General features: G+C 42.2%; 1 protein-coding gene and 1 pseudogene across 1 annotated transcript; one reads left to right on the top strand and one right to left on the bottom strand.

Annotated features, from left to right (window-relative positions):
• Positions 1-7,348: 7,348 nt before the first annotated feature.
• On the top strand, positions 7,349-12,560 carry LOC119353922 (tRNA (guanosine(18)-2'-O)-methyltransferase-like). Its single transcript, XM_037620623.1, has 6 exons — positions 7,349-8,002; positions 8,756-8,894; positions 9,508-9,569; positions 10,054-10,192; positions 11,076-11,324; positions 11,907-12,560. Exons 1-5 carry the CDS (start codon positions 7,419-7,421, stop codon positions 11,211-11,213), a joined length of 1,062 nt encoding a protein of 353 aa, XP_037476520.1. The 5' UTR covers positions 7,349-7,418; the 3' UTR covers positions 11,214-11,324; positions 11,907-12,560.
• Positions 12,561-14,039: 1,479 nt separating this feature from the next.
• Positions 14,040-21,808, bottom strand: LOC119353923 (annotated as a pseudogene).
• Between the last annotated feature and the right edge of the window lie 2,578 nt (positions 21,809-24,386).

Genomic DNA, 24,386 nt, shown 5'->3' with positions numbered 1-24,386 from the left:
TGTTTAGTAATAAATAATTTATCTAGACTCTGCTTTGATTGTGTTTTTTGTGTTTAATTAGTGTTTGTGCCAAGTAGAACCGTTGGGAAGACTTGGGGAAAGTCTTGTTGAACTTGCTGTAAAAAACAGAAACTTTAGCGCTCACGAGAACTGATGTCATTTTTATTTGGAAAGTGATATTTAGTTAATTATTTTTGCATATTTTTAGTAGATAAATTCCTCACGTCCAGAAATTTATTTTAGAATTTTTGGGGTTCCAGATCTTGCGCTAGCTACAGATTACTACAGACTGTTCTGTTTTTGACAGATTCTGTTTTTCGTGTGTTGTTTGCTTATTTTGTTGAATCTATGGCTAGTGAAATAGTTTATAAACCATAGAGAAGTTGGAATACAGTAGGTTTAACACCAAGATAAATAAAGAATGAGTTCATTACAGTACCTTGAAGTGGTCTTTTGTTTTCTTTCGCTAACGAAGCTCACGAGATTTTCTACTTTGAGTTTTGTGTTGTGAAGTTTTCAAGTTTTGGGTAAAGATTTGATGGATTATGGAACAAGGATTGGCAAGAGCCTAAGCTTTGGGATGCCCATGGCACCCCCAAGATAATCTAAGGACACCTAAAAGCCAAAGCTTGGGGATGCCCCGGAAGGCATCCCCTCTTTCGTCTACTTCTATCGGTAACTTTACTTGGAGCTATATTTTTATTCACCACATGATATGTGTTTTGCTTGGAGCGTCTTGTATGATTTGAGTCTTTGTTTTTTTAGTTTACCACAATCATCCTTGCTGTACACACATTTTGAGAGAGCCATACATGATTTGGAATTTGTTAGAATACTCTATGTGCTTCACTTATATCTTTTGAGTTATACAATTTTGCTCTAGTACTTCACTTATATCTTTTAGAGCACGGTGGTGGATTTGTTTTATAGAAACTATTGATCTCTCATGCTTCACTTAGATTATTTTGAGAGTCTTAATAGGATGGTAATTTGCTTAAAATCCTAATATGCTAGGTATTCATGAATAATAAAATTCTCTTATGAGTGTGTTGAATACTATGAGAAGTTTAATACTTGATAATTGTTTTGAGATATGGAGATGGTGATATTAAAGTCATGCTAGTTGAGTAGTTGTGAATTTGAGAAATACTTGTGTTGAAGCTTGTGATTCCCGTAGCATGCACGTATGGTGAACCGTTATGTGATGAAGTCGGAGCATGATTTATTTATTGATTGTCTTCCTTATAAGTGGCGGTTGGGGACGAGCGATGGTCTTTTCCTACCAATCTATCCCCCTAGGAGCATTCACGTAATACTTTGCTTTGATAACTTGTAGATTTTTGCAATAAGTATATGAGTTCTTTATGACTAATGTTGAGTCCATGGATCATACACACTCTCACCCTTCCACCATTGCTAGCCTCTCTAATACCGCGCACCTTTCGCCGGTATCATACACCCACCATATACCTTCCTCAAAACAGTCACCATACCTACCTATCATGGCATTTCCATAGCCATTCCGAGATATATTGCCATGCAACTTTCCACCTTTCCATTTATTATGACACACTTCATCATTGTCATATTGCTTTGCATGATCATGTAGTTGACATCGTATTCGTGGCAAAGCCACCGTTCATAATTCTTTCATACTTGTCACTCATGAGTCATTGCATATCCTGATACACCGCTGGAGGCATTCATATAGAGTCATATCTTGTTCTAAGTATCGAGTTGTAATTCTTGAGTTGTAAGAGAATAAAAGTGTGATGCTCATCATTATTAGAGCATTGTCCCAGTGAGGAAAGGATGATGGAGCCTATGATTCCCCCATAAGTCGGGATGAGACTCCGGACGAAAATAATAATAATAATAATAATAATAATAATAATAATAATAATAATAATAATAATAATAATAATAATAATAATAATAATAAAAGATTCCATAAAAAAGGAGAAAAGGCCCAAATAAAAAAATGAGAGAAAAAGAGAGAAGGGACAATGCTACTATCCTTTTACCACACTTGTACTTTAAAGTAGCACCATGATCTTCATGATAGAGAGTCTCCTATGTTGTCACTTTCATATACTAGTGGGAATTTTTCATTATAGAACTTGGCTTGTATATTCCAATGATGGGCTTTCTCAAAATGCCCTGGATCTTCATGAGCAAGCAAGTTGGATGCACACCCACTTAGTTTCTTTTTGAGCTTTCACATACTTATAGCTCTAGTGCATCCGTTGCATGGCAATCCCTACTCACTCACATTGATATCTATTGATGGGCATCTCCATAGCCCGTTGATACACCTAGTTGATGTGAGACTATCTTCCCCCTTTTTGTCTTCTCCACAACCACCACTCTATTCCACCTATAGTGCTATATCCGTGGCTCACGCTCATGTATTGCGTGAAGATTGAAAAAGTTTTGAGAATGTCAAAAGTATGAAACAATTGCTTGGCTTGTCATCGGGGTTGTGCATGATTTAAATACTTTGTGTGGTGAAGATAGAAAATAGCCATACTATATGATTTTTGTAGGGATAACTTTCTTTAGCCATGTTATTTTGAGAGGACATAATTGCTTAGTTAGTATGCTTGAAGTATTATTATTTTTATGTCAATATGAACTTTTGTCTTGAATCTTTTGGATCTGAATATTCATACCACAATTAAGAAGAATTACATTAAAATTATGCCAAGTAGCACTCCGCATCAAAAGTTCTATTTTTATCATTTACCTACTCGAGGACGAGCAGGAATTAAGCTTGGGGATGCTTGATACATCTCCAATGTATCTATAATTTTTGATTGCTCCATGCTATATTATCTACTGTTTTGGACATTATTGGGATTTATTATCCACTTTTATATTATTTTTGGGACTAACCTATTAACCGGAGGCCCAGCCCAGAATTGCTATTTTTTTTGCCTATTTTAGGGTTTCGAAGAAAAGGAATATCAAACGGAGTCTAAACGGAATGAAACCTTCAGGAACGTGATTTTCTCAACGAACAAGACCCAGGAGACTTGGACCCTACGTCAAGACACAAAAGAGGAGGCCACGAGGTAGGGGGGCGCGCCTACCCCCAGGAGCGCCCTCCACCCTCGTGGGCCCCCTGTTGCTCCACCAACGTACTCCTTCCTTCTATATATACCTACGTATCCCCAAACGATCAGATACGGAGAAAAAACCCTAACACCGCAGCAACTTTTTGTATCCACAAGATCCCATCTTGGGGCCTGTGCCGGAGCTCCGCCGGATGGGGTATCGATCACGGAGGGCTTCTACATCAACACCATAGCCCCTCCGATGAAGTGTGGGTAGTTTACTTCAGACCTCCGGGTCCATAGTTAGTAGCTAGATGGCTTCTTCTCTTTTTTTGGATCTCAATACAATGTTCTCCCCCTCTCTTGTGGAGATCTATTCGATGTAATCTTGTTTTTGCGGTGTGTTTGTTGAGATCGATGAATTATGGGTTTATGATCAAGTCTATCTATGAATAATATTTGAATCTTCTCTGAATTCTTTTATGTATGATTGGTTATCTTTGCAAGTCTCTTCGAATTATCAGTTTGGTTTGGCCTACTAGATTGATCTTTCTTGCAATGGGAGAAGTGCTTAGCTTTGGGTTCAATCTTGCGGTGTCCTTTCCCAGTGACAGTAGGGGTAGCAAGGCACGTATTGTATTGTTGCCATCAAGGATAACAAGATGGGTTTTCATCATATTGCATGAGTTTATCCCTCTACATCATGTCATCTTGCTTAAGGCGTTACTCTGTTTTTATTAACTTAATACACTAGATGCATGCTGGATAGCGGTCGATGAGTGGAGTAATAGTAGTAAATGCAGGAAGGAGTCGGTCTACTTGTCTCGGACGTGATGCCTATATACATCATCATACCTAGATATTCTCATAACTATGCTCAATTCTGTCAATTGCTCAACAGTAATTTGTTCACCCACCGTAGAATACTTATGCTCTCGAGAGAAGCCACTAGTGAAACCTATGGCACCCGGGTCTATCTTCATCATATTAATCTACCAATACTTAGTTATTTCCTTTTGTTATTTACTTTGCTTTTATTTTACTTTGCATCTTTATCATAAAAATACCAAAAATCTTATCTTATCATATCTATCAGATCTCACTCTCGTAGGTGGCCGTGTAGGGATTGACAACCCCTATTCGCGTTGGTTGCGAGGATTTATTTGTATTGTGCAGGTACAAGGGACTCACGCGTAGCCTCCTACTGGATTGATACCTTGGTTCTCAAAAACTGAGGGAATTGCTTACGCTACTTTGCCGCATCATCCCTTCCTCTTCGGGGAAAACCAACGCAGTGTTCAAGAGGTAGCAGGATGCTCGGGTCTCCTTAGACCACAATGGAGGAGCAGCATCAGCCATTTGCCGGGACAGAAAGGGTACATACTTGGGCTAGTCTATACAAGTCGCTGAGGGACATGTTTCGTCTACAATACTTGAAGCCATAGCATGCAGAGAAGCTTTAGCATTGGTAGAGGATCTTTGTATGCAGCACCTCTACATTGCATCAGATTGTAAGGAGGCCATAATATATTTGCGATGGTTTTGGAGGAGCGGATGGAGTGGTAATTAATTAGAGAAATAAAATGTAAATGTGAATCCAATTGATTGTGCTGGCTTTGTTTTTGTCCCTACACCTGGTTCTAGATGGGTCGAAATGTTAATCTTGAAATGCTTGCATTCAAGTTGTGCTCTAAAATACTTACTTTTTTATAGAAAATATATTCTCTATAATATCTTGCTAAGAAGAACACACTAAAGACATGTAGATCATAACATTGTTGTTGTAGGTGTTCTCAACAAAGGAGTGAGCTGCTTTCTTCCTAAGTCATTTTGTCTTCTTTAAAATTACACAAAATACTTGTCATTTTTGTTGATTAAGAATATAGTTGCCTAGTTAGTTAGCGAAAAAGGTGCAAATACTGCTACAACCCGCTGATTTGGCACAAAAAGCATCACGCATCACTGCAATGAAAAATCTTTGAGGTTGCTTGTTGGCGTCATCATCATCACTTTTTCCTGAGCAAGCAACTCATGCTTCATTGCAAGCAACCGCCGACAAAGCCACTACAAAGGCAATGAGAAGCCACAAGAATATCCGAGGGAAGTGAACAACCACATGCCAGAAACAAGGGTGGCTTCGGATCTAAGAACAATCCATGACGAAGAACTATTCAACGCTGGCACCACGAAGGATCACCGAGCTAGGCTGCCCGATGTCTATCATTGTTGCCACATGGACCTTGCCGCCGCGCAACTCCTCCACCGCATCAAGATGACCACAATAGTATTGCTGCAAGTCTATAATAAGATGACATATGTGCCTTCCTCAAGGTTGTATGAATTCAACTCATGGCATGAGTTCATTGTGGTTGGGATACTTCCCGTTGATGTAGCATGTTCGGTGACCATTGATCTCGTCATGCCCAATTAATGGAATACGCGGTGCTTCACCTAAATGAAATATTCATTTGCATTGATGAATATTGTTACCTTGTTAGAATGGGGATGCATATGTTACCCCCACACATTTATTAACACGGTACATACACAGTTACTCCCACGAATTGGAGTACTTCGATGCATGACTCACCAAAATATTGCTATAAATTGTGGACTAAAAATTTGGAGCTCAACTCAATATGTAGAAAAAGAAATGCAAATTCATTTTCTTCTTCTTTTGAACAAGGTGCAAGTATACACTCATCATTGTGGATGTATGAGCACATTCGAAATATTAAGTCGACACAACGTGCTGAGATTGACGAAATCGCAACGGACATCTCGTTGTCGACGGTAACATCTTCTCCCACTAAACAAACTCACCGGAAAGCCTAAAACAAATTCAGGGAAATGCGAGCACCAATGCTAAGTCTATAGCTTAGAACCCTAGTGGGTTATGTCCACCACAAGGAACCTAACCATCTCTCAGTTTGCAACGCAAATTTAAAATTGGTAGTGTTAAATAGACCGAATTCACATTAATGTCTAACCAGACATATTCACTATTCATAGCTAGATTTGTAGTTTCTTTATATATGGTGTTTCAAATTCAGATATGAATTCTATGACATGATTCATACACATTGTATCAGCATCATCATTTCCCCCCCCTTAAATTTACTAGTAGAATGCCCTGCGTTGCTATGACTGCGTCCACGAACACCTGTATGTGGCGGTCCAACGACCCGCCTGCCGCCACGGAGGTGGGAGCATGCAAGGAAGAAAAAACTAGCATAGAGGGGTGGTGGTGGGAGGTGAAGGCGAAAATAAACTGTGTGTACCGGCCTACCAACTCCCCTTAATAGTAGAGATATATGTGATTTGGTAAGATAAAAAATGTTATTTTTATTATATTTCGAAAGTTGTGGTTGTCATTTGAATAGTAGAGATAATGATAATAATAAATGGCAACACATTGAGGAATATCTGATTTTGTTTTGCAAGGTTATTGAAAAAAATCTTGTCTGTTTTTTAAGAAGGTGATCTCACATTTATGATACGATTTCTAAATTGAATCAACACCTATCAAAACAAGCACGAAACAAGATCTCCCTCTTTAATGGGGAGAAGAAAATCATGTGAGGGGGTGGTGTGAGGTGAGGCGAAAATAAACTAATGGGAGGGGGTGGTGGGAGTGGAGGCAAAAATAAACCGATGAGGAGAGACTACAACTCCCTTTTAGGAATAGAGATGTAACTTTTAGGTGAAATTGTTGTGTCGCAAATTTAGGAGTATCGGGGGTCGAGCACATGTTGCCTCTCTCAAAATGCGAGCGGATGCGTTCATCCTGGTCGTATCCTGGTCGTCCGTGTGGAAGCATCAATCGATCGACGATCTCATGTATAGCTGGCCAGATGGGCCGTGGACCACGTGTCGGCTGTGAGCACGCATGCTCATAAACGGGTTGTACCGACATGCAACATACTTTTTTTTTTGAGAAATGCACGCAACATACCTTGGACCATGTTGGGCTGCGGGGCCAGGCCTGTGTGCCAGCACGACACGACCTGTTAATTGTTTTTTATTTTTTTATTTTTTACAGCCCAATAGTCTGACTAGGCCCAAAACAGCCCAATAGATTTAATAATACGCGGGCCAGCGGGCCAAATATGTCACCTGCCCGGCCCATTTAATATAGGGGCCTTGTCTGGGCCTAAGGGCACGCGGGCCATCATGGCACGGCCCATATAGTATATGTGCCGTGCAGGCATGTTTAGCCCAGGTCGGCCCATCTGGCCAGGTTTGATTCTCAATTTCTCATGCTTTGCAGCCTCACAGGAGGCTTGATCTTCTTCCCGTTCGCGTCTCGGTTCAGGGATCAGAACCCTCAACCAAAACCTGAAACAAGCACCCCACGCAGCAATGGCCTCTAGAACGCTATCCTTCTCCTCGCTGGCCTCCGCCTTCGCCCCCTTCCCGGCGCGCTCCAGACCCCGGCACCCTCCCCTCCGCCTCCTCGGCCTCCACCTCACCTCCGGGCATCTCCTCCGCGCCTCCACCCTCTCCACCGCCGCTGCCCCCGCCCCTGATGCGGACGCGGACGCGGACGCCGACCCCTACGAGGGCGTCGACACCGTCGAGCATCTCCTCGCCCCAAAGCCCACCTCCCCGGGCGGCGGTCGGATGGGCCGGCTCATGAAGATGCAGCGCCGCGCCGACGCCGACGGCCCGGCGGCGGGGCGGGGCAGGTGGTTCCCTTACCTGGACGCGTTCCGGGGAGCGGGGGGCGTGGAGGTGACCAGCCAGGAGGTGGTGGACGTGCTGGAGCCGTACATCCTCGAGCCGCGGCGGGACCGGATCCGCCGCGCCGTCCAGAGCAGGAGCTACGCCGTCTGCCTGGTCGTCGAGGGCCTCACCGACTTTGGGAACGTCTCCGCGGCGTTCCGCTCCGCCGACGCGCTCGGCGTGCAGTCCGTGCACGTCATCTCCTGCGAGGACAACAAAAGGTGCTGAGGTGAAAAGGAACCCAAAATGCTAGTATCTCGGTATTTACTTGACGATTACTTGCCAAATCAGCTGAAATATTGTGAGTCTATGACTCTAACTGATCTAAACTTCGGCACTATTTTGGGATTGAATGGGTTAGGCTCAATCCTCATGAAATGCTTTCCAGAGTGTATTTTGCGGTTAATTTGCTCCTTTACTCTCCAATCAGTAGTTTATGTGAGATGGTATTCTTGTGTGGACTTATTTGAGGAGAAAAATAGTCGACACTTAGTTTTTGGATTGTGCACTTTATTTTGTTTGTTTCATTAGAAGATTAGCTTGAACCACACAAATTTCTGGGAAAACAGTCAGAAAGATATGGTTTCCGTCGCACTGTATAATTGTTGAAAAATAATCCCACACGAAGACAATGGCCAGCCATGTTTATGGTTGCCAATTGGCAACTGGAGTAGTACTTCTACTCCTTAGCTGTTAACTCGGATGAACGTGAAGAATTCCACTGAAGAATAAATATCTTGTACCACTTAATATTAGTTTCTAGCATGTTACATTGATTTGGTGTACCGATAATTTTTTCGAGGCTATGCATCAAGAACTCCACATAATTATGTATTCATTATCTGTATCAATTCATAGGTTTCACATCCTTTAACACAATATATGTTAGTTTATTAGTATAAATGAATAGAAGTTAGTTATAAATCAATAGAAGTTAGTATATTGTCAATGAAGATGCCTCTTGACTATTGCAGGTATAGAGACAACAGGCACGTGAGCATGGGTGCCGAGAAATGGCTTGACATCGAGCTATGGAGCTCACCTGCAGAATGTTTTGATGCTTTGAAAAAGCGTGGTTATCGCATTGCATGTACTAGTTTGGGAAGTGATTCGGTAGTCTCTTGCTCTCGCTCATTTGATCTTACAGTATGGATATACTTTAGGAAATCTATAAACACAGACTTTGCGGTTTCCATCTCAGTTAATGCATTGTGATTTGTTGTTTGCTGTCACAAAGTGTTTTGGTTTGCAAAGGGAAACAAGAAAATTTTGCAGCTAGTTAAATAGAGGAGACGCGTTTGTTCTAGATATATGGTAAATGCCTTGAATTTGTAGTATGTCTGTGGTGCATGGTCCAACCATCCATACAGAAAAATTGTTGACAGTCGATTGCCGAATGATTGTGAATTTGCGATAATCATCTATTTGCACACATAATATAAATTGTAATAGATTACTGGTGAATATTAAAATTAAAATTGAGGGTCTATTTTACTGTCTCACCTAAACATTCTAGAAGACATCAGTGACTTCTGCCTATAGTAGGTTTGTGAAATAAAAATATGTGATATTACATTGCCCATATTCTTAATAACTTTTCCTTATTTCTTTATTTATTATGATTCATCAGGATTGCGCTTCTCATCAAAAGATGTTTTTATGATGCTCTGAATAGTTGAAAGTTGAAATGTGTGAGGAAATAATTATATTCTTGATGGATTTGTAGGTTTCTGTGTATGACATGGATTGGTCTCATCCAACGGCTATCGTTGTGGGCAATGAGACTATGTAGGTTCTCTCCCTTCTCTCCAGCTATGCATCTTTTGCCACAGTTATGCTGTAATAAGTTTCCTGTTCCTGCATTCGTGCTTTCTACTTGCTTTCTAATGTATCTGCATGGAACCTGTTTACTAATGCAAGAAATATTTGTAATCTTAGATCTATTTACAGCTTTCTGGTGAGGTATTTGAATATCTCCTGTTGCAAGAGGATTTGCACATGTTCCTTGGCGAATAGAGTAGCTGTAACACAGCAACTAAATGAAGTATACTATTTTGGCATGTGTTATACAGATAGATTATTTTTGTTGCTCTTGGGTTATAAACTAGAATATCCATAGCTGTTATCATGTAAAGAATACCGTGGGTTAATGCTTTGAAAAGTTTACGCATGAGTTTAGGCATTTTTTTAGCAAAGTCTTTGCAAGGCTATCGGTACGTTGATGTTTCATTGTACAGTTAAGGGTGGATATTAAGTAATTATTCTGTGACAGGGGTATTAGCGACGTCGCTCTGAAGTTGTCGGACATGCACTGTAGTGTTCCAATGAAAGGCATGGTGGATTCTTTTAATGTATCTGTTGCAGCTGGAATCCTTATGCACCATGCTGTTTATGATAGAGTTTCTCGCCTTGTAAGTACATTTTTTTCCATTGTGAAGACTTCTTAAGTTGAAATAAGACTTGATACGGCCAAACATTAAATTTCCGCCTGCCATCGTTAAGGCTGCTTCAGAATTACAATCACCTTCTAACGAGAAAGCACCCGCCACCACCTATTTTGATTCCAACTTTTACATTTGATGGATTCTTATGACGATTATAGTATACATCGCCATTTGCGCATCAATAAGAACATGTTTGACTCATCTTAAGTTTGTTTCGGTCACCATCATTAACTTAAACTAGGACCATACTGTTAGTTATTTTTTAGTTGTATATAGTCCTAAATTTGATTCACTCATTTGAGATAATTGGAGGTAGCAGAGGCTGTAGTGCAGTCTCTAGAGTTAATTAGATCCACCTGATGGTTTATGCATCTCATCTCGTATACCAGCTTAATGGGTTTATAGATTATAAACTGGATAAGCTGGCTTCTTAGCAGGCTTGTGAGTAAGCCACGTACCTCTAGCTAGACATAGCAAGTCTCAAGTGTTGCTACTAAATTTATTAGCACAAAGCATGACCACCAAATTCAGTTTGTACTTATGGTTTGACCTAAACTCCAAACTCACCTACAAACATGTAACAACCTTTTCAATCTAGATGATTGACGGTGTGTATCAGAGTGATTTGAATTGTCACGGGCGCCATTAAGTTTCAGCTCATTAATAAACTTAAAAGATTGTATGACCATCTTCTGCGTTGAAAAATACAGAAATTGCATTTGTGCTTTCATGCATTTATTTTCTCTGACCATGCTGCTTAGTTACCTTCAAGTAAGGGAATTGATGACCACACAACTGCTTGTAAGCCCTTTGTAAATTTGCAGCATCTTATCTCCAGTTTCAATTACAGGGTCAGAATGGCGATCTCACGTCTGAAGAAAATAGAATATTGCTGGCAGAGTTCTATCTGCGTCATCGAGAGAGCACAGCTACGGTCATTCATGAATATGCCAAAAGGAAGGCAAATAATTTGGTGGCCAAACTTTGAGATCGCAGTGTCTGCTGAAGAAACATGTGCAAGCTAGTTTGTTAAGCAGTGTTTTGTTTGGCAGTTGGCTAATTCAGTATTATGAATTTATGATCAACTTTAGACTAACTGGTAAGTTGTTTCATTTGCCTTTTGATTTGCTTTTTTTGTTTGAACCATATGGTCATATCATCACTATTATCAAATATTAAAAGGTTCTTGTACATACTTATGCAATTTCCCCCCATAACTCAATAGAAAATTTACCGCGGGAGCCTCTCCTGCTTTTCCGGGTTATTTTAAAAAAAAGTTTCTAAAAGAAACAAATGGTAAAAGGTGGCAACATGCAATTTGTTGGTCGCTGCAGTACCCTTCCTGTATACTCCCTCCATTCACAAATATAAGATGTTCTAACTTTTTTCTGAATCGGATGTATATAGACACGTTTTAGTGTGTTTGTTCACTTATTTCAGTCCGTATGTAGTCCATATTGAAATATCCAAAACATCTTATATTTATGAACGAAGGGAGTACTGACTAGCATGGTCCACTCACGTATAGGCTATAGCCTTACTCTATAACTAGAACGTGATTTCCTTGTAATGGTTGACTTTTATCGACATCCGTTATCTACACATCCATATATATTGTCATCCACTTGATGCAGCATGTGTTCTTTAAATCTCTCTTACCCCCTTTATACCACATTTGTAGGCGTTCATCCTGCTAATGAAGGTTATTTCTGAAAAAGGAATGATCATACTGCTCGGGAATTAGGGTGCTGCGATATGCTGATTCCAAACAGAATCCAGGGACAGGATTTGGTGTCTTTGGTGATGCAACCTATTGCACAAACCTAAAGCATTACTATGTACTCTATGTGATTTGGCTTGCCAACTTCTTTTGAGTCACAGCAGTGGCGGAGCCATGATCATAGATGAGGGGGCCCAAATGGCTCAAACTTTTGATAACAGAGGCCAAATCACACTAATACATGTTTTTCCCTTAAATCTGAGAGATTGAAACATTAAACAAGCATATACTCCCTCCGTAACTTAATATAAGATGATTTTTGACACTAGTATATACACAGGTATAGGATTCATGGGGGGAGCCATGGCTCCTGTCAGTCCCCACTGTCTCTGCCATTGAGCGCACAGTAATTCACTGGTACTACAAAGTTTGGGGTGTTTTCTTTTGGATTTTTTTATATAAATGGTCTGATGTACTCCCTAGTTAGTTAAACGCGATTATTTGGATAGGTTTACATTAAGTACTCCTTTGTCTTGAAGGTGTAGCCATTTTGATAGGTTTCCGTGTAGTTCATGAAAATATCACCTTACATGTCATGGTGAATTTATTTTTTTACCCCCTGTTTATGAAATTGGGAAATGTTTACTGCATTTAAAACTTTCTGTCATATTTTACCCCCAAGTTGTTACAATGTGTCATATTTTACACAATTTAACAGTTCCCTTGATTTTCTAAGCAGACCTGTCAGGCCGACATAGCTGGCGCCAACTTAAAAAGTGTAAACCAGTTGGGTATTTTCCCGCCACGGCCAAAATAACTGTCAAAATGACCCATGTTGAAAACTAATCCCTTCTATACAACTCCAAAGTCCAATGTGTTGCTGCTTCATTGTCCAATGCTATTATGCTAATGTCTTTGGTGTTGTTTTCATGTGCAACGCCACGGTCCCTGGCGTTGCTCGGCACTGCACAACTAGTTGTTGGTGTCGGCCAAGGTAGCAACGCTACGACCCATGATGTTACGGTGTGGTAGAAGGTAGCAACGCCATGAACCATGGTGTTACGTATTGTGACGGCAATGCCAACTCGTTGGTGTTGCTAAAAGGGGTTAGATCGTGTTAAAGTTTCCAATAGAGGTCATCTCATGCTGAACTTTCCAAAAAGGGTTAAAACAGTGATTTTGACCGCATAGTGCATGCTTTTAGAAGAGCAAATTCCCAATATGATATCGACAATGCCTTTTATTTTCTTTGGCCCTCAAGGAGCTGCTCATGAATCAGCGCAGCACAAGGCCAAGGCCACACGGGACAAACAACGCAATATGTTGGTAGCGCCTACAGCTATATATCATGGAAGGTGTGAAGGAGCTTATTAGGGAAGAACGGAGCTGAAGCTGGTAAAGATTAGTCATACTCAAAAAATAGGTTGCAGATTTCTTAGCTATACATTCGAGGAGGGAGCATTCAACCGACTTGTGGTTGCAGAATTGTAACACTATTAACTGATCAATAAAGTTCCCGATCTTTCACCCGCAAAAAAAAAGAGTTCCCGATCTTTGCAACAACAACAAAAAGGGCCAGGGCCACACGGGACGGCCTCTATGCTGATAAAGAAATGCTCACGTGAATCATGTAATTCCATTATAGCTTGGTGACTGAACACAACACCGTCTACTTAACACAGATTGTTTTTGTGTTTAGTACAAAAAAAGAATGCCATACCCACAAAATATAGAAAGCCGGATCATGGGCAGCCATATAACGATATTACAACATCTCTAGGCCAGCACAAGATTCATCGAAGGGAAATAAACTTCTGGTTTCATGGGTGCATCGTGATGATGATGGTATTCACTTGGCCATCCATCTCATCAGAGAGATATGGCATAACATCAGGTTCAGAAACATCAGTGACACAGGGCCCCACTCACAAGAGCAGGTAAACACACCACCAACCAGACCAACACACAAGCCCAATATAACCAAACACACAGCAAACCCACACATACCGCTCACTCCAAACAACAGCAATGGACAGCATGAGAGGCCCTGAGGGGCACCCCTGATAGCCCACCATTCAGTCATGCACCCAAGCAAGCAAAAAGAGTACCTGCGCTTTCTGTCCGCAGCAAACACTTGTCGGTTTTTACCCTAGATAACAGAGTGCAGCCCAAGGGCGGCATCAAGTACAGTAACATATTATTTGGACATTATTGTTTCGCGAAAAGGTAAAAATAAACAAACATAACTGCTAGCCCTGGAAGTCTTGAACAAGAAACACGTCGAGGATCAGTTCCCTAGCTAATTTCCGTCCAAAGTCGTCGGCACATACTACTAAACAGGTCACCGGATGGATACACATAGGTGGGGGCAATGACACAGGCAGCAGAAAACCCTTGCTGGCAGCAAACCCTTGGCTTGGCGTTTCCACCACGACGGAGCAGCTGCAACACCCTGCAGCAGAAAAACAAACGGTCGTAAAATCACGTGAAAAAACAAGGAGAAACAGGTATCATCATGCGGAAAATGATTTCTAGAGGACGCTTACTTCATTCAGAGCAATGCCGACCTCGAAAGATCGACAATGCATATGTACATGGCGCACAGCGGCCAACCTGCTTTCACCTTTTGTACAAGACCTTGATATCCTGCCGCATCGCTTTGTTGTCCAGCAGCTCGTCTTCACAGTCATCGATATCGACTTTGTTCAGCCGGAAGTCGTCCGACGTGCAGTGCTGCTCACTCCATTCAAACCACAGCTTCGGTATGACTTCTTTCTTGAATGCGGTTTGATGGAAGCTTTCCTCTTGAGAGTCGGCGGCCACGAGCCTGTACACGAACACTTTCTTCTGCTGCCCAGGCCTGAAAGCCCGCCCGATTGCTTGACGAGTAACAGAGGGGTTCAAGTGAACATCTAGAATGACAACTCTTGATGCGCCCACGAGGGAGATGCCCTCCCCGCACGCCCTGATAGAGCCAAACAGAACTTTTGCATCAGCAGAGTTGTTAAACTGGTCCATGGCCAGTTCTCTCTCTTCTTGACTAGTATCGCCATTGATCACAAAGATCTCCTTCCCTACATTCCAGCCCCTTGTCTTCACCAATAGCCTCTCCAAAAATTTCATGGGTAGTATGTACTGACCAAAAGCAAGCACCTTCTCTCCTGCAGAATTCGCAAGCGCCAGGATGTTAGTGAAAAACCTGGCCTTCACACCATCTGTCACGTTGATAGACTCGACCAAACTATCAATGCTTGCATCTGTCAGGTTGATAGCCCTATCTGCAGCGTCAACTTCTGACATTCCTGATAGACAAGGATGCATGTACACTGCAGTTCCTACGGCGCTTCGTTTGAACTTCTCATAGGATTCCAACTTATGAACGATTTCTTTCTGCTTGGGACTGAGTTTCAAGAAGACGCTGAAGTCTAATAGGCCAGGTAGTTCATCTAAGATGTCACCCTTGTAGTAATGAAGCACATCTTTTGTTAGTTCTCTGAGACTTCTAATGACATGTGCTTTTCTCGTGAAGTTATCATCATGCAGCAGGGTCTCTTCTATTGACTCAGTGAATGCATTATCAGCAGCCCCTTTTGAAATTCTGCCACCTGATATTGCTACTTGACTCATTATACGTTTAACAATAGGACGAGATGAGTCCGACTTGAGAAACTTTGGGCGCACAAGGTTCAAGATGTTGAACACTTCACTGACATGATTCTGGAAAAGTGTACCAGATAGGACCACCTTACGTGGAGTTAGGACTCTGCTCAATGATTCTAGCACATCAGTCTCCCGATTCCTAGGTGTATGGCCCTCATCCATTATAAGTAGGCTAGGGACCTTAAGCAACACGTCCCGGCACGCAGCTGCGACGTTGCCACCACCATCACTGCAAACGATCTGAGAAAACTGCTTGTATCCAAGAAATAGGATGCTCAGTTTGGCTTGCCAAGATTTGAGGATTTCCAACTGCTCTGCTCTCTTCTCAGCCTTGACAGAATAAAAGTCATACAGTGGTATATCCTCCACTTGCCACCGTTGAAACTCCCTCTTCCATGTACCTAATATGCCTTTAGGAAGTATAACAAGGGGCCTTGAACAGGGGTACTTTGCCAAGAAGCTCTGAATGAAACTAATCAGCATAAATGTTTTCCCCGAACCAGGGGCATGAGCTAGAATGCAACCTCCTGGTTTTTCAGAGACTAGATTCTTCACCAGAAAGTGGAAACCTGCCAATTGATGTGCTCTCATTTGCTTTGCATGTCTTGGATGAATGGCAACGTCTAAAGCCATGAGTTCTTCAGTGACTCTAACATCACCAATGACAATGTCATCAGAATCCTTTGAGCGTGTTTCACTGAAATATGATCTTGACCTTGATGGCTGACAAGAGGTAAACATAATGTCAATTTATTGTTCCAATCATACATTTGAATTTCACGATTGCCATGTAAAACATTAGAAATAATGATGGATATCTAAGTTTCATGTTTGTTGCTAAATCCATCTCTTGTGCAATGTTCCACAGTTAAATCATCTATTTAGTATATACCGAAGGCACAGTATAGAAAATAGAAATGTAGACTAGAAATTCAAACAAAAATGCAAAACATCAAACCATTTGTCAAACAGATCAGCTTATTATATCCATTGGATTTTATAATTCGTTCTGACAGACATGGCTTCTCCAGCAAACGAAATGCCAAACAAAGACAATACGTGCAGCATTCATGACATTTGTGAAAAATTATAAATTATAATGCAGAGCAGTTCATACTGAAGATCAGAAAATAACAGCTATGTGTGCTATACTAGAAAAGTTTCTTCATGGGAGAAATATAAGAATGATCAAAATAATAGCCCATGAGGTGCATCATCTGGCTGTGTGGCATGATCAAATGTGTACATTTTGTCGGTTAAGATGGTATGGACTGATTCTCAGATACGGTAGGCATATTGTGCCCGCTTAGGTGGTTGGCTTTTACAAAACAATGTCTTTGTTCAAAACAATGTAAAATGAAATAAAAAATGTATCTCAAAGCAGATTCAGCACACTAAAAATGATGCATGTGTGTGCTCGCAGGTCACTTTGCTAGTTGCTAAAAAGGATACTTGGTAAGAACTTCCCAAAAAACTAAACCATGCATGTAGAGAACGATTTACATTGCTAAACAAGCTCGGAGTTAGAGAAGCATCACTTATCTTAAATGAATAACATACCTTTTTCCATTGATAATCAAATATCATGTCAGCCCTTCTCACAATCATACCACAGACGCGGCATACATGGCCCAGGTCTTCATGAATCCGTATGTCATGACTGCAGCCATTGTCCACCTCCTTTTCACCCACTTCTTTCTCACTGTCTGCCTCTTCAGGTGTGTCAAGCTGGCCAATAAATATAACTAAAGTATTATGGCAAACAACACAAATGAAGATTGACAAGTTAACTAAAAAATGAGGTAATGCATATTTCTCTTACACTGCTTGCCAGCTATTTAGCTGAGCTCATTTAACCAGGTAATCTGCCCCCTCACCTATTCTCGAACCGTTTATATCTACCCCCCAACCCCCAGACCTAGCTGTTCTGTTCACCGGTATAGCACAGTTGAACCGTGGATGCCACGTAGGGAGCACCACATGAGTCCTGTTGGGTGAACGGGTGGATGGTGTGTTTGTGTGTGTGTGTGTGGGGGGGGGGGGGCTATGTGGATTTTACCCTTGTGCAAAGCAGTTCAATTTTCAGGTAAAATAATGACAAAGCATACATTTATAAGCAGAACTATTAATTTACAATATGATAGATTTCAAAATGGTACAGCAACAAAAATCATGTCTGTGATTACAATTTGTACCTTAGAGCTTTCCAGAGCCAGTGAGTACTCATTCCAGAAACCATCGAGACCATCACTTTCATTTTCTGGTTTATCCTCTTCCTCCATAGGCTCATCTTCCTCTGCAGGATTGTAAGTTTCTGAGGGCAAATCAAATACTGGTGCACTCGCTTCATCTTTGCCTTTTCTTTTTCTTTTTCTTGGCCCAGCTTCAGCATCTCCGTCTGTCTGGGAACTTGGGTCATATTTCCGTTGTTTTCTCTCCTTAGGAAGAGCAGGGAAAACAAGTGTTTCTGCCATTTTCTCCGCATAGCTTGCAACCTACATTGAGCAGGAAGAGTTATGGCTAGAAGATGAAAACTTTCAGCTTTGAATTGGAACAGATTCAGTAAATATCAAACATTTGTACTCCATTGTTCAGCTATTTGTGAAACTAAGATGCATTAAACAATTAGATTGATGAACATCAAGAAAACACTGAAGACAAAGATAGCATATTCACAGTGCCCTTCAGAGATGCCAATGTGCAGTGCAACTTTGATACCATAGATTAGCTTGTCGGTACAAGCATGTAGAGCAAAACAACTATACAGTGTGTAGAAGTAAAAGTTCGGTAAAACAAATTGCAAGTGAAGAAGTACATACAGCCAGATCATGCATACGTTCCTCCTCAGGTCTTTTCTGCAATACAACTCTCTCAAACTGAACTGATGGTTGATAGTGGGGTAAATGATACTGATTCATTAAAGTTGCACTTTGACCATATGGAACAATATGACTGTTTTGGTCATTTACGTCGGCAATTCCTTGGGTTGCCACACATGCTGTGAGAGTACCAGCCTGTTCTGATGGTATCAGCTGCTTGTTTTTCTCAGATGAGAGCTGTTTGTTCTTCTCAGGTGTCAGTTGTTTGTATGCTGCCATGCTTTCATCTTCATTGTCCGAATCAAGAATTATTAGCACTTCACTGTTTTTCTGTTCTGTGTGCTCGACAGAGCTATTAATCATATTAGCTTCAGCACTCGCCACATAACTCTGAGTGGGCTTACGCAGAGTAGAAAGGAAATTCATAAATTCGAGCTTTCGAGCATGCATACTTTCCCAGTCCTTGGTAACACTGCCAAATCCCCAATTGCCAACCATCTTTGCACTAGGAAGTGAAAGGCCACTGATGGGGTCAGAAGGCTTCCTTTTTCTGTGGTAATATATGCCTACAAAGTACAAAGATAGATGATTGATTACTTATCATACAAGAGAGAGGAAATAAATTGGTGTCAGCAATATTCATCTGCTATTCTGTATAAGTCGCATGCAAGGTGGACAAGAAATTGTAGGATGCGTACAAGGAAATTATAATTAAAAGCACAGACACTTTCATGTGGATAACTACAATAATCATAAAATGCAGTGACCATTATGCAGTTGCCAACCCGCCACTTATTTGACACAAGCATAGTAAGCGATGAACAAATAGGCACTATTATTCATCACTCATACGTTTACACTGAAAAAAAGAGTGATGCGTTGGAGGAGCTAGGTATCAATCAAATTAAGATAGAGCTGATGATCAAACCCAGGCTGGCTAGCCCAACATCCATGGTGCTGACCGGTCAACCTTTGGGTGACTTCTTTCCCATAGGTTCCTTACTTTTGGCACGGATCTCTGAATTTCACTCGATACAATCCGATTCAACAGTAATGAAACTTACTCCCTCCATTCCTGAAAGCATGGCGCACATCTTCTGGCACTAAGACCAAAACAGGAGCAGGCCGTGGAAATTTTCGTTGATCTGGACTCCTTCGCCCCTGCTAATCTCACCACACTTGCCTCTAATTTCCCTCCTACACAAGCTTGAGCTCCTTGGTCTCCACCAGTGTTGATACTGCCAGCTAGCCGTACAAAGGATTGCGCGCGAGCATCCCACGCCTGCCCCACGCAAACTCCCTCCCACACCATGCAACCCTCGTCGCACTGCTGGTTCTCATGCATGGCCCAGGCACTGGCTACACGTTGCATTATGGCACTGATTAAAAACATTGCTTCACCGCAAATTTGAGTATTGAAATTTCCATGAAAATGGAGGGAAGGAATTTGAAGGGAGGGATTAGATGTTTCACTGAAATATTTTGAGTATGAGCGCCAATTTGATTATACAAGTCCAATTTTGTAGTTAACCTATAAAAACAACCTTCCCAAACACCATGGTCACCACTCTCTTCTCCAATCTTCCATGGACCTAAACCATGGAGCTTTGACTAAGAGTGTTCCACCCCCTTAATTCTCTTCCAACTCTGTTTATGATGATTCTTTATGGACCTAGACCATGGAGCTTGGCACTCACTCCTTTGTCTTTGCTGAATGGTCACGCCGGATCGAGACAGTGGCAGTGCCGGCACGAGAACTTCACGCCGGACTTGACCTTGGGCTCGCACGAGCACACTGGCCGAGGTCAATTTCCTTGGCGTTGACAGCCGCCGAGGGTGTACCCAGCTAGGCTTTGCCAGTGGCAGATGCAGAGTGGCCACAAAGGGTGTCAGGTGCCCACACCAACGAGCAAGCTGAGCAGGGTGTCGAGCAAGACGATGAGCATGGATCAAAAAAGGAAGTAGGAAGTAGAAAACTGCAGGAGACGGGGGATAAGTGGAGACTAGGATGCGGGAACGCGTGCCTGTAATCGTGGTGTCATGACAGGAGGGTTCAGAAATTGTGGTGCAAAACTAAGCTTGCACCTTCTTTCACTGAAAAACAGAAGAAGAAGAAAACCTACGCCGTGATTTCAGGAACAGAGGATGCATAAAGCTAATAGCCATACACTAGCAAAAACATCTACAGTATGCATTAGTACAAACTCAGAAACTGTTCTTTGCTTCTAATCATGCTCAGAATGCCCAGCCAAAAGAGCGACTAAAGAAAAGAAAAACATAACAAGGTGAGGCCCCAAATAACCTAAACTTCAATGTCAAATGGATGGATTTAGTGGCAATCAACCTCTCCCCTCACCTTGGCTCTCAAGCCAAACAAAAGAAGTCCAAAAAAACAGCAACTTCAGGCTCCAAACAGGCTTAAAATGGTATTTGCAGAGAACGCTAACTGTAAGCGCACACCATGCCCAAGCAAGAGCTTTTGTACTAAGAGTCAAAATGAGTAACCAAGTGGTAAATTGGGATGCTAACATCATTTCAGCACTCCATAGAAATCATAAGCCTCTTCGAATGACAAATTTTCTTTTTACAAATTATAAGCACACACCATTCTCTATGGTTTGGCACAACAGGGAAGCATCGATTTAGGGTGCATGATACATACAGGAAATGGAAACTGAGTTTCCTAGAGTTGTGTTTCAGTAAACTATTAGTACAGTGGTATTTCTTCCGACTAAAAAACACTGCCAGGAACTTCGCTCGATTCAAGCAGGAGACTGGGACAAAGAGTTGCCATCCAAGAGCAAACTAGTCAACCGAAATATTAAATCCCTTCTATTTATATAAATAAGATATTAAATCCCTTCCGTTTTTTTGGATTTTTTTGGAATTATATAAATAAGATATTAAATCCCTTTCGTAACTGACCCCTTTTTTGTTGTCCAGACTTGGAGCAAAAGTGACCCCATGAAAATGGTGGTACGCAATCTTCTCAACCCCGTCCAACCCTGACAGAATCCCGGACCGCCATGAATCCCAATCCACCCAGCCCAACCCCTCTTCCCTACAACGCGAACGCAAATGCAGCACCGGCCCTATTTATGCCGACACGAAACCCCCGCCGGCCGCGCGCGAGGCCAGACCCGATACCACCGGCGTAGGCGTAGCAGAGAACCCGCCACGGTGGGATCACGTCACGTCCAGGCAGAGGAGGAGCGGGGGGAGGATGCTCACCAGAGGGCGCCGCTGGGGGCTCCTCGCCGGGGGCGACGTCCATGGCCGCTGACGGCGGCGAAGCGCGGCGCGGCGCGGTGGTTTTTGGAGCGGGGCGGAGGGGAGGAGGAGAGGACTGGGAAAGCGGCGGGTGGCGCCACTGTCTCCTTGCTCGGCCGCGTTGGTTTCCCCGTTGCATAAAAAGGTTCAGTTGGATGGGGCGCACATTCTGTGACGAGTTACTGCGCGCCCTGACTTTCGTGGCTGATACGTGGGGCCTGCCACCTGGCGGGTCCACATGCAGTTACCAACAGTCACTTTCAGTGAGTGAGAATATCTCAGCATAGTTGGATGGTTGGGTGGGTGGTCCATCATGGATTTAACCTCCATCATTACTGTAGGATATTATTTATTGTGAGGCGACGTTTCTGTCGACATCCAGGTGCCAGCACTGATATCGTGGGTTGGAGAGCCGTGTTTTTGTTGGTTTACTGTCTCGTTAATGCGGATTATTCTTTTATTGAAAGACGACGTTTTTGACTATTTACTGTCTTATTAATGTGGATTTTCTTTTACTGTGAGGCATCGTTTTGTTGACAGTGAGGTGTCAGTGGTGATTTCATTGATCTTAAATCTCCACGACTCAAATCTCGTGTTTTGACGATTTGATGTCTTGTTAATGCATTTTTTATCACGAGACCACAATGATAATATCAATAGTATTAAAGATCCGCAATTATAGTCTTTAGTAGTCATTGTGTGTGTCTATATGTATTCGGTGTTTCTCAAAAAGGTGCAACAATACTTGGGGAAGGATGGGATGGATGCCATTGCACTTCGTGTGATAAACCATCTTCCGCGCACTTATGGTCCTAAGACAACGGTAGGTTTAGATCATAGGTTAAGAAAATGGACTGATCATTAAACCTGTGAGGTTATCAATTTGGGTTTTCACAAGTTGTGTTGCTGATTCGCTACCAATTTTTTTACCATAAAAATATATCGAGCAATAATGTATGCCAATATAATAGTAAAACATGGTTCAATAGCATTGTTTCATTCTCTTACAACAAACGAGTTGGGTGAGATAGTTATAAGGCCTAGGCTGGGCTTCAGCCTACACCTTAGGTGACCTAGGTCTTAAACTCTATCTCTTGGGTCTTTGGTTCTGGTATTTTCCAGTAAGATCATTTGTTGTGCCATCGGTTCACCATTTCACTTTCAGATTGTTTACCATAAAATAATATATATTAAGAAAAAACATGTCAATATAACTGTAATACATGGTCAAATAGCATTTCTTCCTTTTTGGTGCGGAGCACCCTGGGGTCATCACCATGGACTTGGCTCCATTCATCAAGGGAGACACACATCACATATACTAAGGGGATTTTTATCATTTATGCGTGTCTACTTGGTGCTCTCTTGGATGGTATACTACTTCACCCCTCTCGTGCACGTATGGGTTTGAGGAGAGCTTCACGTGTATCGAGGAGTGCAAGCACAAGAGGACGACAACCAACCAAGAGGGGAGTGTGGAAGCGGCAATGGAACAAGATGCAGGCACTGCAAGTCAGTGATCAAACGTCCAGCCACTAGTCCAGGCATCCGGTCAGAGTCAAGAGAGCAAATCGTCTAGCTGGACATCCCCCACCAGGCCACACATCTGGCACATGGAGCGCGTCCCCACGGAGACCAGACACTAGAGCCTACTCGAACATCCGAATGTCAGTTCGGACATCCGACCCTTCATTACCCGAAAATCCGGGCATCCGGCCCCTTCGTGCGTGTAGTTTTGGGCCAAAAGCTCGTGTGCCCCTTTCCCACTTACCCCTTTGTGGAATAGCCTATATGTACCTCTCAACCTCCTTTATAGGTTACCTAAGATTAGAACTCCAACCATAGAGCTTAGCTCATGTACCTCCCCTTTGTGGATATATCCCCTCTTACAAGAACAAGAACTCCTAATGGGAGAAGAACCATCTGTGGTTACCAATGCCTCCTAATGGGAGAAGGATTCCCTATGTGAATCATCAAAACCCATATCTCATAGAGATTTGATGAACTACGTACCTTTGTATCTTTGCCTTTATTGTTGTTGAATGCTTGAGATTCATCCCTTTGCCTTGTGATTTGAGTGCTTGTGTGTGGATCTTGTCCAATAAGGTGTTCCTCGTATGTGTTCCCCCTTGTGTTGTTCGTGATTTCTCCCTAATTCACCTCCGATTCGTGAAGATCGGGAAAACTAGGGTTTGGCCCTACATCATTTGCTATCATGAGCAAGGTTGTCATGAATTGGAACCCCTTCCCCTCACTTATATAGCCTAATTTTATTGCGTTCTTGCCAATTTTGAAAATCCACACAAAAAATAGACATACCAATTTTTGAGTGATTTGTTGTTCTAGTAAATTTTTGTTGGATTTGATCCACCTTCCCTTGGGTTTCCTAGCCCCATTTTTTATTTCCCGCATTAATTTTGAACTCAAAATCTCACAATACCACCCCAAAGTTGAGTTTCACGGCTCAAATCCCGATCTGGATCTGGCAGCTCGGACATCCAACCTTTGCCAGGATGGGACATTGGCGAAAATGGGCATTGAGGTCTCGCGATAGTCGATGGAGATATCGGAGGCATAGAACCACCTATGTTCCCACAACTCCGACTAATCGGAGGTCGCCAGCTCAAAATAGTCAGAGTCTAGGCATGGGCAGATTACTGCTTTGCCGCATGAAGGGACCTTGCGCTCCTTC

This window comes from Triticum dicoccoides, chromosome 2A (assembly GCF_002162155.2).
Source record: "Triticum dicoccoides isolate Atlit2015 ecotype Zavitan chromosome 2A, WEW_v2.0, whole genome shotgun sequence".
Taxonomy (NCBI): Eukaryota; Viridiplantae; Streptophyta; class Magnoliopsida; order Poales; family Poaceae; genus Triticum; species Triticum dicoccoides.
The sequence above is the reverse complement of the archived record's forward strand: the minus strand, read 5'-3'. Positions and strand labels throughout refer to the sequence as shown.